The sequence below is a fragment of the Primulina eburnea genome, chromosome 6, assembly GCF_022965805.1.
Source record: "Primulina eburnea isolate SZY01 chromosome 6, ASM2296580v1, whole genome shotgun sequence".
NCBI lineage: Eukaryota > Viridiplantae > Streptophyta > Magnoliopsida > Lamiales > Gesneriaceae > Primulina > Primulina eburnea.
The window spans coordinates 21,346,245-21,365,242 of NC_133106.1; the positions used below are offsets into that span (position 1 = coordinate 21,346,245).

At 39.6% G+C, this 18,998-nt stretch overlaps 1 protein-coding gene across 1 annotated transcript; it reads left to right on the top strand.

Moving 5' to 3' along the window:
* Positions 1–1,089: 1,089 nt before the first annotated feature.
* Positions 1,090–2,135, top strand: LOC140833369 (nuclear transcription factor Y subunit B-5-like). The gene has a single exon (XM_073197729.1). It carries the CDS (start codon positions 1,175–1,177, stop codon positions 1,571–1,573), a length of 399 nt encoding a protein of 132 aa, XP_073053830.1. The 5' UTR covers positions 1,090–1,174; the 3' UTR covers positions 1,574–2,135.
* Positions 2,136–18,998: the final 16,863 nt, after the last annotated feature.

Sequence of the window (18,998 nt, forward strand, 5' to 3'; positions counted from 1 at the left end):
CAAACACTGTTGTCTTAGAACTAAAAAAACCAGCTAAAAGATATGGTTTAAACTTGAAAAACCGTTGTCGTATCTCAAAAAAAACACGTCCGTAGACAATGATTTTTAAAAACTTTTGTTGTAGATATATCAAAAATAACGGTTTTGAAGAGACTGTTGTCTATGAGCGGTAAAAAACCGTTGTCTTTGTGTGTTATTGAATATGTATTTTCTTGTAGTGTTGAAAAAATAACTTTTATAAAGCAGCTTATAATTTTACTCTTATTTAACGAAAATTTTACAAGTAAATGATATAAAAGAAGGGTGGATTGGTAAAAGAGTGAGGAAAATATTACTAAATATAAAACTGAACTTTGTAATTGGGACGGATACAACATGTCTTTTTACATAAAGACAAAAACTTATGGGAGATGGTCTCACATATCGTATTTTGTGAAACAGATATCTTATTTGTGTCATCCATGAAAAAGTATTACATTTTATGCTACGAATATTAATTTTATTGTTAATATTGGTAGAGTTGACCCGTCTCACAAATAAAGATTCTTAAGACCGTCTCACAAATAAAGATTCTTAAGACCGTCTAACAAGACCTACTCTTACTAAAGATATTCATAAATGGATATTCCTTTTCTTGAATTCTTGTTTTCTTGAAGTGAAACGAATTATAATGTTTTTTTTGTTAACAAAATCATCGAACATTGGCCCATATAAGCCATGACTTGAAAACGACGATTTAATAATAAAGAGATGAAATATGACGTTTTTGTCACATACACACACCTATATGTGTGTGTATTATTGCTCCAAAAGGTGAAATCGCTCACCTTAGGCGCCCTCGTCCCCGGCCCGACAGGAATGTGAGAGGAGGTAAATCATGGTGACTCAGTCAACCAGCAGCAGCTAGACCTTATGCTACGCCGCGCACAAGGAGCTCTCCCTCATTAGAGGGAATTTAACTCCCACACTGCCGTTTGCGAGACTCGATCCCTGGTCATTGCTCCAAGATTTACTGCTGTTGACCAACTGAGCTAAGCCTATGCGGGCATATGTGTGTGTATTATTAACATAATGTAAAACAGTAGTTTGACCAACTCTTATATTTCTGTCATCATCCTCCAAAAACAACCTAAACTTCTCTGAACCAAATCAAAACCTCTTTTTCTCTCTGAGGATGGTTGATAATTCTGAAGCCAGCCCTTCGAAGGACCTCAAAGAACCAGAAAGACTGCTTCCGATAGCAAACGTCGGCAGAATCATGAAAAATATTCTCCCACAGAACGCGAAGATCTCTAAAGAAGCTAAAGAAACTATGCAGGAGTGCGTGTCTGAGTTCATTGGATTCGTCACGAGCGAAGCCTCGGAAACGTGCCGAAAGGAGAGGCGAAAAACGGTGAACGGTGACGATATCTGCCGCGCTTTGGAGACACTAGGGTTCGATGACTATGCAGGGCCTTTGAAGAGGTATTTGAATAGATATAGAGAGATTGAAGGGGACAAAGTTAATCAAAGTAAGGCTAGTGGTAGTGAAGATCAAATGGAGGAGAATTTATTCATGTATACCGTTAATTAACCCTCCTTGGGATAAAGTTGAAAAATTCAAGCTACTTAATTTTCTTGCAGATGAAATTAATCTTTGTGGGATTTAATTTTATTGATTTTGTGCGTGGTTATTATTTTAGGGCTTTTTTAATTTTATTTTTTAAGAAAAAAATGTTTTTATTAATATTGTCTTCTCATACATATATAAAAATAATTTACAGATATGAGAGATTTTATAAATTTATATGCTTTTTGATAGAACAATTTCTGTAATATTCTCAGAGTTTATTGATGATAAATGTCTAGGAGAAGGTGACGGTGCTATTTATCGACTTTGGTTCGCAAACTACAACATTCCAGACATTAGCTACGTCATTAATCCAATTTATAAAATTAAATTCTACCAAATTTTTTTAATAAATTATAACAGTTAGCTTTAAAAAAATTGCAAATGATATTGAAGGTTTCAATTAATTCTGAAGTCCTTTTAGTTTAATATACGGATTTAATTATGAATAAAGACGAGATGAATGAGATGTTGTCGATATAACACTACCCCATACATATACTGATAAATATCCACTGATATCCTATGGATGGGCCCACTACCCATTGGCCCATCCCTGGCCCAAATGGAAGAGAGACCCACCAAGAGACTATGTATTCTCTTATAAATACCAGGTTTGAGCGTATGATAAGGCATTCACTATATTTTTTCCAACAGCAACCTTAGCTGCTCCTCCCATATATCCTCAGTCTCTGACTTGAGCGCCGGAGGGGCTACGCCAGGAGACTCTCCTGGCCCCCTTCTAACGATCTTATTTGTGATTTCAGGCTCAGGGTAATTTCAAAACATGCGTCTGGATTAGTGACATTTACTGGAAGCGGGCCCTAAATTTCCCGCGAGTATCACTGGTCGCCGTCTGTGGGAATCTTTGAGTTGAGACGTAGAGATGGTAGGGAGGAGAAGGAGCAGAAGAGTTAACTCAGTGTCATAGCGTCCTTAGAGGGGACCCGAACAGTCTCATGCTGAGGCGAGGGAGGAACAACCCCGTCCGGAGACGGGAAATGAACAACCTCGTCAAGAGACCAGGGCCGAGCAACCCCGTCCTAATGAAAATGTGGAGACCTTGACCCTGGAGCAGTTGGCCAATTTATCACTCGGACAGTGGATGAGGCCATGAAAAGAACCAAGAATCTATGTTTGCAGAAGAGCAGCCCGCTCGCCAGGAGCGAGAGGAGTACGTTATAGGTCACCAGAGCCGGGTTGAAGAGACGCAACCCCTCCAAAGTGGAGAAATTAGTGAGATAGGGGAGATGTGGAAGGAGATATGGGTGCTGAGGCAGCAGGTAGGAAGCTGAGTGCTGGTACCCAAGAGAGGAAGTCCTTTTTCATTGGCCATCTTGGAGGAAGGGCTTCATCCAAATTTCCAACAGTCAAATGTAGGAGAATATGACGGACATACGTACCCCGAAGAACACTTGGGGAGATTTGAGAATGCGGCTCTGTGGCACCAATATTCGGATGGAGTCAGATATAGAGTGTTTCTGGGCACGTTGGTGAGGTCAGCCCATCAGTGGTTTAACACCTTGCAGCCCAACTCCATACGTTCTTTTGAGGACTTCTCAGCTGCCTTCTTGCACCGATTCGCCAGCAGCAAGAGGCACTAGAAAAATTATTTGAGCTTGTTCGTGATGAAACAACAGGAGTCCGAGACTTTGCGGGAATTTTTCTAGCGTTTTAACAATGCAGCGCTGGAGATACCAGCAGCTACCTCGGACATCATGATAAGTGCCTTCACCCAATGCCTGAGAGGAGGGGAGTTTTTTAAACCACTGGTCAAGAAACCTCCGTCGAGCTATGATGACTTGTTGGCTCGAGCTGAGAAATATGTAAACTTGGAAGATGCCCAACGGCACAGAAGGATGGAGAACCGGCCAAGAGGAAGTAGAGTTGAGGGAGTGGAGAAAGGAGGAAGAAAGAGGGGTGCGGGGGAAAGAGAGGAGGACAGAACTAGAAATAGAGGACAATTCTCATCACATGTTCCTCTGAATAGGAATCAGGAACAATTCATATTTGAGCCAGCCAGATGGAGAAGTTTCCCTCGCGTGATCTCTTGCATGCAGGCTAGGAGACTTATTTCTAAGGGGTGTTAGGCCTTCTTGGCCAGCATTATTTCTACCCATGACATACACACTCCGTCTTTATCAGAGGTGCCAGTAACAGAGACTTCCCAGATGTCTTTCCTGACGACGTCACAGGACTTCCACCAGAGAGAGAAGTGGAGTTTGCTATTGATCTCATGCCAGGAACAGTGCCAATCTCTAAGGCACCGTATCGATTAGCACCAGCTGAAATGTTAGAACTCAAACAACAGATTCAGGAGCTTCTCGACAAGGAGTTTATCTGCCCTAGTTTCTCACCGTGGGGCGTGCCAGTGCTCTTTGTGAAGAAGAAGGATGGAGGACTTGTTTGATCATTTTCAGGGAGCCACAGTGTTTTCTAAGATAGATCTTCGATCCGGGTATCACCAGCTGAAGGTGAAAGATGCAGATGTGCACAAGACAGCCTTCAGGACCAGATATAGGCATTACGAGTTCTTAATAATGCCGTTTGGACTGACGAATGCTCCAGCAATTTTCATGGACCTCATGAACCGAGTATTCCAGCCTTACTTAGACCAATTCGTCATAGTTTTCATTGACAATATCCTTATTTACTCGAAGAGCCATGAGGAGCACAACCAGCATTTGAGGACAATTCTACAAACCTTGTAGAGTCGCAAGTTATTTGCGAAGTTCAGTAAGTGTGAGTTTTGTTTGGAGAAGGTGGCGTTTTTGGGTCACATCATATCTAGCAATGGGGTTGAAGTGGATCCAGCCAAGGTGGCAGTAGTTAAAGAATGGGTTGAGCTGAAGAATGCATCATAGATCCGCAGTTTTCTGGGTCTAGCGGGTTACTACCGTAAGTTCATTCAGGGATTTTCATCCATAGCAGTGCCACTCACTTCACTCACAAAGAAAAATGCTAAATTCGTGTGCAGTGAAGAATGCCAGAAGAGCTTCGATACTCTGAAGCAAGCTCTTATTTCAGCGCCAGTGCTAGCCATGCCAACAGGGCAAGGTGAGTTTGTGCTTTATACCGATGCATCTAAGCTCGGGTTAGGCGCAGTGTTGATGCAGCAGGGTCGGGTTATAGCTTACGCTTCCAGGCAGCTGAAAGTGCATGAGAAGAACTATCCAACGTATGATCTTGAATTAGCCACAGTCGTCTTTGCGTTGAAGATTTGGAGGCACTACTTGTATGGCGAGAAGTGTCAGATTTTCACTGACCACAAAAGTTTGAAGTATTTCTTCACGCAGAAGGAGCTGAACATGAGGCAGAGATGGTGGTTGGAACTGGTGAAAGACTATGATTGCGAGATTAGCTACCATCCGGGAAAAGCTAATGTTGTGGCAGATGCCTTGAGCAGGAAAGTTGCAGTCATAGCTAAGTTATCAGTGCAGAGACCTCTTCAGTCTGAGATTCAGGGGTTTGGTTTGGAAGTTTACCGTAAGGGCAGAGAACCAAGGCTGTCTAATCTGACAGTCCAGTCTTCTCTGGTAGACCGTATCCGGACAGGTCAGCCTTCAGATGAGCAGTTACAGAAATGGAGGCTGAAGGACGAAGCCAAAGGCAGTGTACTCTACACAGTGTCAGATGGTATTGTGAGGTACATAGATAGAATGTGGGTGCCTATTGTTGATTCGATCAGAGAGGATATTCTGACAGAGGCACACTCATCTCCGGATTCTATTCACCCAGGCGGTACCAAGATTTATAAGGACCTACAGATTCTATATTGGTGGCCAGGGATGAAGAGAGACATCCGCAGGTTTGTGTCCGAATACCTCACTTGTCAGCAGGTGAAGGCAGAGCATCAGAGGCCAGCAGGATTGGTTAAGCCACTCCCCATCCCAGAGTGGAAATGAGAGAATATCATGATGGACTTCGTCGTTGGATTGCCTACGTCAGTCAGAGGCTTTAATGCCATTTGGGTTGTTGTGGATCGACTCACTAAGTCAGCGCACTTTTTGCCAGTGAAGACGACTTTCTCCATGACGCAGTATGCAGAGCTTTATATCAGGGAGATAGTCCGTTTACATGGGTTCCCAGTTTCTATTGTGTCCGACAGGGACCCGAGGTTTACGTCGTCCTTCTGGAAGAGTTTACATGCAGCCATGGGGACAAAGTTGCTGTTCAGTACAGCTTTTCACCCGCAGACAGATGGCCAGTCTGAGCGAGTGATTCAGATCTTAGAAGATTTACTGAGAGCTTGTATGATTGATTTTCAGGAGACTTGGGAGTCGAGGATACCTCTAGTGGAGTTTACCTACAGCAACAGTTTCCAAGCATCTATAGTTATGGCTACCCTATGAAGGCGTTGTATGTAAGGAAGTGCAGATCACCAGTTCATTGGGATGAGGTTGGTGAAAGGACAGAACTTGGACCGGAGATAGTTCAGCAGACTGCAGATGTGGTCGTCAAGATTCGAGATAGAATGAAGACCTCCCAGAGTCGCCAAAAGAGTTATGCTGACAAGAGGAGAAGGGATCTAGAGTTTGCCGTTGGTGATCACGTTTTTATAAAGATAGCACCTATGAAGGGTGTTATGAGATTTGGTAAAAGAGGAAAGCTGAGTTCGAGGTTTATTGGACCGTTCGAAATTTTGGACAGAATTGGGACACTAGCTTATTGTGTTGCCCTCCCGCCGAATCTGGTCGGGGTACACAATGTGTTCCATGTCTCAATGCTGAGTAAGTACCTAGCTAATCCTTCGCACATTTTGAGTTATGAGTCGTTGCAGCTTGCTCCAGATCTGTCGTATGAGGAGAGACCGATTCAAATCCTAGACCGATAGGAACGGAGACTCCGGAACAAGGTGACTATGCTAGTCAAAGTCCGGTGGCTAAATCAATCAGTGGAGGAAGCCACTTGGGAAGCAGAAGCAGATATGAGGATTCGCTATCCAGAACTGTTTGGTAAGACTTATTTCGAGGACGAAATTTTTATAAGTGGGGGAGGAACAGTAGTGCCCAAATTTAGTACACGTATAACTCATGTATTTAATTAATTATTAAAGCATCTATTTAATTTTAAAACGAGTCTTAGTAGTGCATGATTTATTTAAAATGTATTATTTTAAATTAATTATGTTTATGTGATGCACGTTAAAATGTTTTTCAAGTTTCATGTTTCAGGCGATTATTCGAGGCGGAATCGAGGAAAAGACCGGAGACGCTTTTGGCAATTTTAGTGTGGTAATTTATTTTTTCGTTGAGGATGGGGCAATTTAATGATTTATTTAGTTTTAACATCTTTGAGCCTAAATCAGTTAGTTGGTAACTTTAAAAGTTTAAAACTTATAAATTAGCATTTTGGTGGGTGTTATTTTAATTTAAAAGTCTTGTTAAAATTAGTGTGGGTTAACCTTTATTAGTATTTTTATCAATTAAATTAGCACTAATTTCTCCTAATCAAAAAACCCACACACACGTACACACACTCACACACACTTACACGTTTTTACACACACTAAAACACACAACACACCTACACATTCATTTTCAGATTTTTAAAGAAAGAAAACTTAGGGTTCTTGAGAGAACGAGCAGCCGCCCCCTTCCCCTCTATTTTTCCAGCAAGTTTTCGGCAATTTTATTGGAAGATAATCGAGCCACCATCGTCCCGGACCAACCTCGCTTCTTTCTCCGCTTCGGTATCGCAGTGTCGGTAAAGTTTATCATCAAAAGACACGTATATTTTGTTCTTTATGCATCGATCTTGTCGTATTATGCATTGTGATGATTATTGTGCGTAAAAATATATGTGTGATGTAGAAGTTTGAGCGGAAGATGCCTCGAATGCATTTTGAAATATTTTTAGATCTGAAATTTAGTAACTTACTCTTCTGTTGAAAACTGCGATTTTTCGGTCGTGAATCTGAGAGAACTTTCAACGTGAAAATTGTATAAATTTTTGGTACCTTCGATTTGATATAAAATTCGAAATATTTGGATAAAACTTGAGTGAGTTATGACGTTTTTCGTGGGGCTGCTCAAACTGCGTTTTCAGAAAATTATGTATTGATGTGTTCTCGAGATTTTGTTGTTGCAGGCTTTGTTGGAGATCGACGGGTGATCGCTGCTGCGTATAGGTATATTGTTATTGATGTGAGGATGGTTATCGACATTTCGTTTCGTGTCGTTAGACACTTGGGAGATTGAATAGTCGTTTATAACCGTTTGTCGTCAAAGATCGTGTTTACGGGTTATTGTGTACTTGTAAGTGCGTGGTTGTTTTGGAGACGTTTGGGAGGCTAGGTAGAGTCGAGTCAGTGCCATAGTATCCTAGGACGGGCCTCGAAGCGTTGTTCACTGTCGGTGTAATCGAATTTGGGGAGATTAAGTTTCTAAGTCGTGGAGCACAGTACACTCGGAGTCCGAGCGGTAATTTCTTACTGCCCGAGCGCGACCCTTTCTATCATAGAGTTTCATTTTCGTAAGCTCGGTGCCCGAGCAGTAATATTTTACCGCCCGAGCGCCACTCCTTCTGTCCAATGTAGGCGTCCAGTAGACCTTGCGCTCGAGCGGTAATATATTACCGCCCGAGCGCGGCCCATTCTGTGGGGATGTTTCATTTTTCCCTTCTTTTCAAGTTCTAGTAGTGAGTTCATGTCTTTTATTGTTGAGAAATGTTCACACGGCATCTTAGAGTTTGTTTCGGGGTTTGATGTCATGGTTAGTATGATTAAACGAGGTCAAGTCCCTAGTGATCTAGAATGTCATAAGCTATTTATGCGCTTCGGTGGTGAGCTCGAATACCTACGTCTAAGTTATACAAGTTAAGTGTTGAGATTCATGTTAGTATGTTGCAGCAGTGACCCCAAGCGAGTTCCAACGAATCCCTCAACACCAAGTAAGTATGTTGACGTGCAAGAAAACATTTTTAAGTTTTTGGAGGTATGCTAATTGTATTGTGACCAATGTATGTATGGGGTTGGAAAACGTTAAATCATGAACGGGGACCAACCCACCCCGTTAAATCATGAACGGGTTTAGATCAGGATTGGAAAGCATTAAAGCATGAACGGGGACCAATCTACCCGTTAAAGCATGAACGGAGATCTCACGTATGTGGCAGTGGATACGTCCCTGTCATCCCAGTACTGTGGTTTAGTCTGATCAGGCGAAATATGTTATGGATCACTTGCTTTGAAACATCCACTACGAAAAATGATAAAACTATGTATGTTTAAGTATGTTCAAGTATGCAAGCAAGTTTAAAATAAGTTTATGGCACGTCTAAGTATGTATGTATGTGAAATGAATCTTAACACGAATAAATAGCAAACACGATTAAAAATAAATCGCACCCTCTATTCAATCACGATAATAAGATTCGTATGTTTTCCCGATCTTTTGAATCAAGTATTGTTGTGTTATTCACCTCTAAACTACGAAAGTCTAGCAACAAATAAACACGGAATAACAATCGAAAATTAGAACGAACCTTCGAAGAACGATGCCTACGACAATCCGCACAAGAACGATCGACAAACGCCACAAAGTTATAAACTTTGATAAGTTTGATTTGATTTAACAAAGCTAAAGCCTTGAAAAGTTGAGATAAAAATCTCACAAATTTGATAAACTCAAAATAATATGTGTATTGTGTGTTAAAATTTCGTCCAAGATGTTTACATATCAAAAAGGATTACTAGAATCTAGTTTCCTAACAAAGTAAAACTCTAAAAAAGGAAATAAAATCGCGCAGAAAACACTAGACACGGACCCCGTGCCGACCTCCGTGTCCGGGTCCGTGTACATACTGTAAATAATCTTCAGTCGGGAACAAGGGACACGGACCCTTGTGCTCACCTCCGTGTACGGGTCCGTGTAGGCACTGTCTTCGCCAAATACATAGGGCACGGACCCCGTGCCTGGGTCCGTCTTCAGGTCCGTGCAGACACTGGAATAGCTCATCTCATGAAGTACAAGACACGGACCCCGTGTGCAGGTCCGTGTGCAGGTCCGTCCAGACTCGGTCTGCTCCATCAATGCTTGAATGATATTCCGTTGGCCTCCAAACGTACTCCCATGCATCACGACCCCTTCAGGCTTGCTCATGACTCCTTGTATTGCCTCCTTGAATCTCTTTAGTCGACCCCTCGTGATTGGTCCCTCCGGCAACTGCAAAGGATCCCATGCTTTCCTTGGGACGTCCATGTTCTCATCATCCTCCCCTTCTTGAAAAGGATTTGTCCTAAAATCTTGCTCATCACCTACATCAAACAACGACAAATCACTAACATTAAATGTAGAACTTACGTTGTACTCACCTGGCAAGTCGAGTTTGTAGGCGTTGTCATTGATCCTCTCAAGAACTTGGAATGGTCCATCGCCCCTAGGTAATAGCTTTGAGCGTCGCTTCTCCGGAAACCTCTCCTTCCTCAAGTGTAGCCACACCCAATCACCCTTCTCGAATACCACATTCTTTTTCCCCTTGTTAGCTTGTTTGGCATATTGCTCATTTCTCTTTTCAATATTGGCTTTGGCCTTTTCATGCAACCCCCTAACAAGTTCAGCCTTCTTTTTGCCATCCATGTTTAACCTTTCACTCACAGGTAAAGACATCAAATCCAACGGAGTCAAAGAATTAAAACCGTATACAATTTCAAATGGCGAATAGCTAGTAGTAGAATGCACACAACGATTATAAGCAAACTCAACAAATGGCAAGCAATTCTCCCAATTCTTTAAGTTCTTCTTGAGAATAGCACGTAATAAAGTTCCTAACGTCCTATTAACTACCTCAGTTTGACCATCAGTTTGAGGGTGACAGGTCGTAGAAAACAGTAATTTAGTGCCAAGTTTAGCCCACAGTGTTTTCCAAAAGTAACTTAGGAATTTAACATCACGGTCCGACACAATAGTCCTAGGCATGCCATGCAGCCTAACGACTTCTCTAAAGAACAAGTCCGCAATGTTAGATGCATCATCAGTCTTGTGACAAGCAATAAAGTGTGCCATTTTAGAAAACCTATCCACAACAACAAATATAGAGTCCCTCCCCTTCTTTGTCCTAGGTAACCCCAAAACAAAGTCCATAGAGATATCAACCCAAGGTTCACTAGGGACGGGAAGTGGTGTATATAATCCATGTGGTAGTGTCCTTGACTTAGCTTGTCTACAAGTTACGCACCTCTCACAAATACGCTCAACATCACGTTTCATGTGTGGCCAATAAAAATGTTCATGCAATGCACTTAAAGTTTTAGCCACCCCAAAGTGTCCCATCAAGCCACCCCCATGTGCTTCCCTAACAAGTAACTCACGAATTGATGACTTAGGAATGTACAATCTATCCTCTCTAAACAAGAAACCTTATGCAAATAGAATTTATCATGTGGACCATGCATACAAGTTTCAAACACTTCTTTAAAATCATCATCTAGCACATACAATTCTTTAACAAGCTCAAACCCCAAGATTTTAGATTCCAAAGTAGAGAAAAGCACATACCTCCGTGATAGTGTGTCGGCCACTATGTTTTCCTTACCTTGTTTGTACTTGATGATGTAGGGGAACGTCTCTATGAACGCCACCCACTTGGCATGCCGCTTGTTCAGCTTTTGTTGACCCTTAAGGTGCTTTAGAGATTCATGGTCCGTATGGATCACAAATTCCTTAGGCCTCAAGTAGTGCTGCCACGTCTCTAGGGTCCTCACAAGTGCGTAGAACTCCTTATCATACGTGGGATAGTTAAGCGCTGCCCCATTGAGCTTTTCACTGAAGTAAGCCACCGGTCGTCCTCCTTGCATTAGCACTCCACCGATACCTACACCTGATGCATCACATTCAATTTCAAAAGTATTAGCAAAATCAGGTAACACAAGTAAAGGTGCATTAATCAATTTTTGCTTAATGAGATTAAAGGACTTCTCTTGCTCCTCGCCCCAATGGAATGGAACGTTCTTCTTTATCACCGCCGTCATCGGTGCCGTCAATGTGCTAAAATCTTTGACAAACCTCCTATAGAAGCTTGCAAGACCATGAAAACTTCGGACTTGACCAACATTAGTAGGCGTTGGCCAATCTCGAATAGCACTTACCTTGTCTTCATCAACTTGTATACCCTGTGAACTTACCACAAAACCAAGGAAGACAAGTTTGCTAGTACAAAAATCACATTTCTTCAAGTTAGCATACAAATTTTCAGACCTTAATGTGATTAGCACAAGTTTCAAGTGGTTAACATGCTCTTCTAAGTTTTTGGTATACACTAGGATATCATCAAAATAGACCACAACAAATTTTCCTATGTGTGCACGCAAAACATGATTCATCAACCTCATAAAAGTGCTAGGTGCGTTAGTTAAGCCAAAAGGCATAACCATCCACTCATACAACCCATATTTAGTTTTGAAAGCAGTTTTCCACTCATCACCTTCTCTTATCCTAATTTGGTGATACCTACTTCTCAAATCAATTTTGCTAAAAATGCAAGACCCATGCAATTCATCTAACATATCATCTAGTCTAGGTATGGGATGCCTATACTTAATGGTTATGTTATTGATTGCCCTACAATCCACACACATACGCCATGAGCCATCTTTCTTAGGGACTAGTAACACGGGCACCGCACAAGGTGACATGGACTCACGCACAAACCCCTTATCTAATAGCTCACTTACCTGTCGTTGCAGCTCCTTAGTCTCCTCCGGATTGCTCCTATAAGCTGGACGGTTTGGCAAGGCACTCCCGGGAACCAAATCAATTTGGTGCTCAATCCCCCTCAATGGTGGTAAGCCTTGAGGTAGCTCCTCCGGAAATATATCGTCAAATTCCTGCAATAGTGAAACAATAATGCTCGGAAGGGATCCGACTATATCACTTGTGTTAAGGAGAATCTCCTTGTAAAGAATTAACACAAGTGGTTCATGTGTGTGCAATAATTGTTTCAACTCACCTTTTTGGGCCATATATAATTTCTTTTTGGCCTCTTTCCTCTGCTTTTCTTTTCCCTCATTTTCTTTCCTCTCTTTTTTTGTTTTTGTGGCTATCTCACTCTTTTGATCACTCTTTTTTTCAGCCACTTCATTTTTGTTTTCAAAGGCCATCTCACTTTTTATTTCACTCTTTCTTTCGGCCTCATCTCTCTTTTTCTTTTTCAAGTGGTCCTCCAATACTTGCTTTGGGGACAAAGGAAGCAACACAATGGATTCTTTCTTTAAAACAAATGAATAACGATTTTTGAACCCATCATGAGTAACATGTCTATCAAATTGCCAAGGTCTACCCAACAAGATATGGCAAGCATGCATTGGCACCATATCACACAAAACCTCATCCACATACTTCCCAATAGAAAAAGACACTAGAACTTGCCTATTTACTTTCACCTCTGCACAATCATTCGACCATTGAAGCCTATATGGTTGAGGATGTTTTATTGTAGGCAATCCCAATTTTTCCACCATTTCAACACTAGCCACATTAGTGCAACTCCCCCCATCTATGATTACATTGCAAACCCTACCATTCACAAAACATCTAGTGTGGAACAAATTCTCCCTTTGGCTAGCCTCCTCATTCTTGACTTGGGCACTCATGATTCGCCTAGTCACTAGCGCTTCTCCTACAACCGCTCCATATCCCTCATCGGGATCCACCAATGCAGGCATATCATCATCACTACCCTCGCCATCTCCCTCACTTTGAGACTCATACTCACCATAATCATTCAAGATCATCACCCGCTTATTAGGACAATCACTAGAAATATGACCCATCCCTTGACACCTAAAACACCTAACATCTCTAGAACGATTAGAAGGAGTTTCAGATTTACCTTGTACTCCTTGCTTAGGTGCCTCTTGCTTAGTGTCAAATCTTGGCTTGGCCACCACTTTATTTTCCTCACGCTTCACTCCGCCTGACCGCCAAGAAGATGATGCCCCTCCGGTTTGATTGGTGCGGCCCACTCCTCGCCTCTTGAGTTGTTGCTCCACCTTTATGGCCATTTGCACCATCTCGTCTAGGTCTAAGTAGTGCCGAAGCTCCACTTGATCTTGGATCTCCCTGTTCAAACCACAAAGAAAACGAGCCATAGTTGCTTCATTATCCTCCTCAGTATTTGCCCTAATCATGAGTACTTCCATCTCCTTATAATAGTCCTCAACACTCTTCAACCCTTGCCTCAAAGTTTGTAACCTCTTAAACATCTCCCTATAATAGTGGTTAGGCACAAACCTCTTCCTCATTACCCTCTTCATCTCATCCCAAGATTCAATGGGTCTCTCATTATACTTTCTTTTAGTGGTCACTAATTGATTCCACCAAATGAGAGCATAGTCTAAGAATTCAACCACCGCCAACCTCACCTTCTTTTGTTCGGAGTAGTGGTGACATTCAAATACGAACTCTACCCTCTTTTCCCACTCTAGGTATGCCTCTGGGTCAGATTTCCCATGGAACGATGGAATTTTCACCTTAATGCTACCCATGTGACCATCTTCCCTAGTCTCCTCATACCTACCCCGCATGGCTTCTCTTCTTCCTCTCCCAAATCCTCTATCTCTTCCATTCCTACCCCAATTCTCATTTTGACTCTCATCGCCTCCTCCTAGATCATACTCCTCGTCATCTTACCCAAATCCCTAGGCTTAGGTTTACCCCCACTAACACTAACCTCAAGTTTACCCAACCTCTCATGCAACGACTCCATTTGGGTCGTCATCACCCTACTAAAATCCCCAAACAACGCATCTAGTTGGGCCTTGGACAACCCCGAATTCGAACTATCTCCTACCTCCCTCTCCATTTAATTTCAAATTTGTACCTGCAAGAAAAGGTTAGTAGAAATAAAATAATCCTCACCCAAAGGCTCACGGTCACTCCAAAGAAATTCACTCGTCTCTCCTCTCTTATTTTTTTGCTCACAACAAATACTCACTAGTCACTCCAAAGAAATAACACTCACACTCAAGTAATATCACTCAAATTTGAGAGTTCTTTCAAGAGCTTCAAGCTTTGTGTTTTGAGTAAATCAAACAATCAAGTTTCAACTTGTGAACAATTGCAACCGACTCACTTGGACTGTTTAGACACGGAATTCGAATAATATATAATTTTTTTTTGACTGTGAGAGACAATTAAATATGACTCTTTAAAGGAAATAGAACAAGATATCACAAAGAATTAATGGTGAGTTTTCGGAATTTTTGTATTCTTTTTTTTTTTTTGGCTTGAGTACTACTCGAAAATCCAAAAAAAAAAAGACACCACAAATTTCGAGAATCACAGATTCACAAAAAAAAAGACGAAGAACGATAGAACAAAACAGATCTGAAAATAAGCGAAGAAATAATACAGATCTGCAAATTTAAAAATAAGATTACTTACTTGAATTCAATAAACACAAAGCTCTGATACCAAATGATATGAATCTTAACACGAATAAATAGCAAACACGATTAAAAATAAATCACACCCTCTATTCAATCACGATAATAAGATTCGTATGTTTTCCCGATCTTTTGAATCAAGTATTGTTGTGTTATTCACCTCTAAACTACGAAAGTCTAGCAACAAATAAACACGGAATAACAATCGAAATTAGAACGAACCTTCGAAGAACGATGCCTACGACAATCCGCACAAGAACCATCGACAAACGCCACAAAGTTATAAACTTTGATAAGTTTGATTTGATTTAACAAAGCTAAAGCCTTGAAAAGTTGAGAGAAAAATCTCACAAATTTGATAAACTCAAAATAATATGTGTATTGTGTGTTAAAATTTCGTCCAAGATGTTTTCATATCAAAAAGGATTACTAGAATCTAGTTTCCTAACAATGTAAAACTCTAAAGAAGGAAATAAAATCGCGCAGAAAACACTAGACACGGACCCCGTGCCGACCTCCGTGTCCGGGTCCGTGTACATACTGTAAATAATCTTCAGTCGGGAACAAGGGACACGGACCCCGTGCTCACCTCCGTGTACGGGTCCGTGTAGGCACTGTCTTCGCCAAATACATAGGGCACGGACCCCGTGCCTGGGTCCGTCTTCAGGTCTGTGCAGGCACTGGAATAGCTCATATCATGAAGTACAAGACACGGACCCCGTGTGCAGGTCCGTGTGCAGGTCTGTCCAGACTCGGTCTGCTCCATCAATGCCTGAATGATATTCCGTTGGCCTCCAAACGTACTCTCATGCATCACGACCCCTTCAGGCTTGCTCATGACTCCTTGTAGTGCCTCCTTGAATCTCTTTAGTCGACCCCTCGTGATTGGTCCCTCCGGCAACTGCAAAGGATCCCATGCTTTCCTTGGGACGTCCATGTTCGCATCAGTACGTATGTTCAAGTTTACCTTCAGTTCAAGTTTCAAGTATGTATGTTCTACTTTTATGCTGCATGTGGTTTTATTATGTATTATTCGTTATCCCCAGTTTATACGTGTTGAGTCTTTAGACTCACTAAACTTGATCGATGCAGGTGAGGATGGCCATGTTGAGACGAGGGGTGGGGACCAAAGAGCAGGCTTGGACTGAGCAGAAGGCTAGACCCGAGGACCGCCCACTTTATTTTTAATATTTTTATGCAAGTTTATTACTCTGATTTTATGTTTTGATGCGAGATATTTTGAGCAAGCTTTCTTTTAGAAAAAATTTATTGGTGAGGAATTATTTCAAAGATATTTTTGTGCACGATGAGTTGACGCCCGTATGGATGATTATATTTAAGAAAATTTTAAATTTTTCCGCAAATTTTAAGTAGTAAAAGTACGTTACAGAACTGCCTATCAACTGGACAATCAGTTGAACTGGTCTTTTGATATATCAGTTGAACTGGTTCAGTTTGGACGATCAGTTGGCGCTTTCAGTTTGCGTCTCAATTGCTTCAGTTTTCGCTCGATAACTGATCAGTTCGAATCATGATCCGTTCTAGTTCCTACGCACTTTGTTAAAATAATTAGAAACAAAATAACAATTTTTATTAACATCAAAATCAAGATTGCGAACATGAAATAATCAAGATAGTGAATATGAAATGTTCCAACAGTTTGTTATAATAAATGCATAATGGGCCATAATTAAAATTAATGTGGTTAAATAGGAGTTTATGCCCAACATACATTAAAATAGACCCATTAAGCCCAATAACACACTCGTAAAATATTTTGTTTAGGTACGTTTTAGAAAATATTACCCGTACCCTCAAAAAGTCCCCCGTTTTGCTAAAAACTGCAAACCGATTCAAAATTGACTCGATGAGTAAAAATACCTTAAAAATCTCATGTATTTACATCATATATTAAATAATTAAAATAATTATTTAATAAAAACATTTTTCCTTAACTGTATTCGTTCCTCGTTCGAGCGTGAAATACTGCTAAAAGCCCTATAACATGCAATCTAGTAATTCATGAAATAAAAGTACATATTCATGTCATAAACATGTGTTCAAAAATCATTAAATAACTACTTTAATAAAAACCTAGATTTGCATATAGTCAGGTTACGTCGTCCGAATTTCTAAACCTTACACTCCTAACTATCAAACATTGTGTTCCATTCTTTTGAATGCATACTTTTATTGTATCATTCATTTAAATTGTCTTGTTCTCTATATAAAAGAAACTCGAGAAATCCACATTTCATCTCCAGAAATACAACCTTATAAATATGAAAATTTGGATTATATTTTTCTCCATGCTCTTAAGGATTTATTTGTGCCTTTGTTTGATCTAGTAAACTTCTCCAATAATATTCATTATCTAATTTCTTCAATATTTTCTCAGCAAAAGTTGTATGAGAAATCTATATCTTATCTTGTGAAAGATCATTAATATATGAATCTGAAAATCATAAATCACGTGTCCTTCCTTCCAATTATCTATTGATGCATAGTTTTGTATACATGATACGATAAGTATGAAATATATAATACAAGGATAAATCAAACATAGATATGATGGTAAAATAATATATTGAATGTTTGTTATGATTTTAACAAGAGTGATTAAAATTAAATATTGTATTGTAATGACAAAACTAACCTTACCATAAAAACTTAATTTTTCATTGTTATCGAGATCATACACTTATATATCTCAATTCTTAAATTACGATATATATATATATATATATATATATATATATATATATATATATATATATATATATTTATTTATTTATTATGCATGTGTGCATATGTTTCATTGTCATAAAACAATTATAAATAAATTATTTATCAAATAATCCTATATATTTTTAATTTTTAATTTTATTTGATGTGTGCAATAAGCTAGTTTATTTTTCACCTTTTTATATATTTATTTTATTTATATTTTAAGTCTTAATAATTTTTATTGTTTCACGAGTTTGTAATTTGATTATGGATATTTTAAAATAAATTATTGGAGAATTTCGAAATATTTCAAATTTAATTAATAGTATAGATTGATTTTAATACTAATTATTTAGTTTTAAATTTTAGTAACAAAAATATATTTTTAATTTTAATAAATTATGTATATTCTAACTCAATATCAATAACAATTTTTTATCGAAGAAATATCTAAAACTAATTTAAATCTCAATGCTTGAGAATTGAGCGCAATAATGTCATTTCACAAATTTTTTATTATCATCCAGATATCCCTATACATTAGAGGGATTTCTTCTCCATAGTGGACCAGCATTATCATGGGCTCATCCAATTTTTATGGGCCGTTAAAAAATGAAATAAACATGGGCTGAAGGATGATAACTTAGTAATCAATTTGTTATCAAGTATACCAAACTATGCCAGTGTGTATTCTCTTTCAATTGTTCATAAACCTATTGGACTATGCAACATCCTTTGGTCTCACCTAACTAGTCTTTAGTTATTCTTTGCACAAAAATTTTGTTAGGGCATGCTAGGTAGAAAATCGTGCTAAGTATGTGAAACCCGACTTCTAAAAACAAGCGATGTGAATCCTGAATTAGTCGTTAGTTCTAACTCTCTTGATAAACCACAAAAACTAGGAAATTAACTTAAGAAATTAAAGAAGAAATTCATGAACAACCGTCGAATTAATTTTGTTATTATGAACTGAAATATATTTTTTTACAAGAAGAAAATATGTCTAAAATATGAGGGAAACAATGAAAAATCTACAGGAAATATGAGACATAATTAAACTAAAGTTTTAGAAATTTGGATAAGCTTTTGTAATTGAGTTGTTGATGATGATTTTTATCCAGATTCCGAACTTTATTGTTCTTTTTGTTTCATTATCATCCCGTGGTTCCTTCACTTTCTCACGATTATTCATCGTGCCATAACTTCTCGGGCCATAGTTTGGCCTAACATCTCAAAATGATGAACATTTCCTTTGACCTCCTTGGTCTTTGATGTATG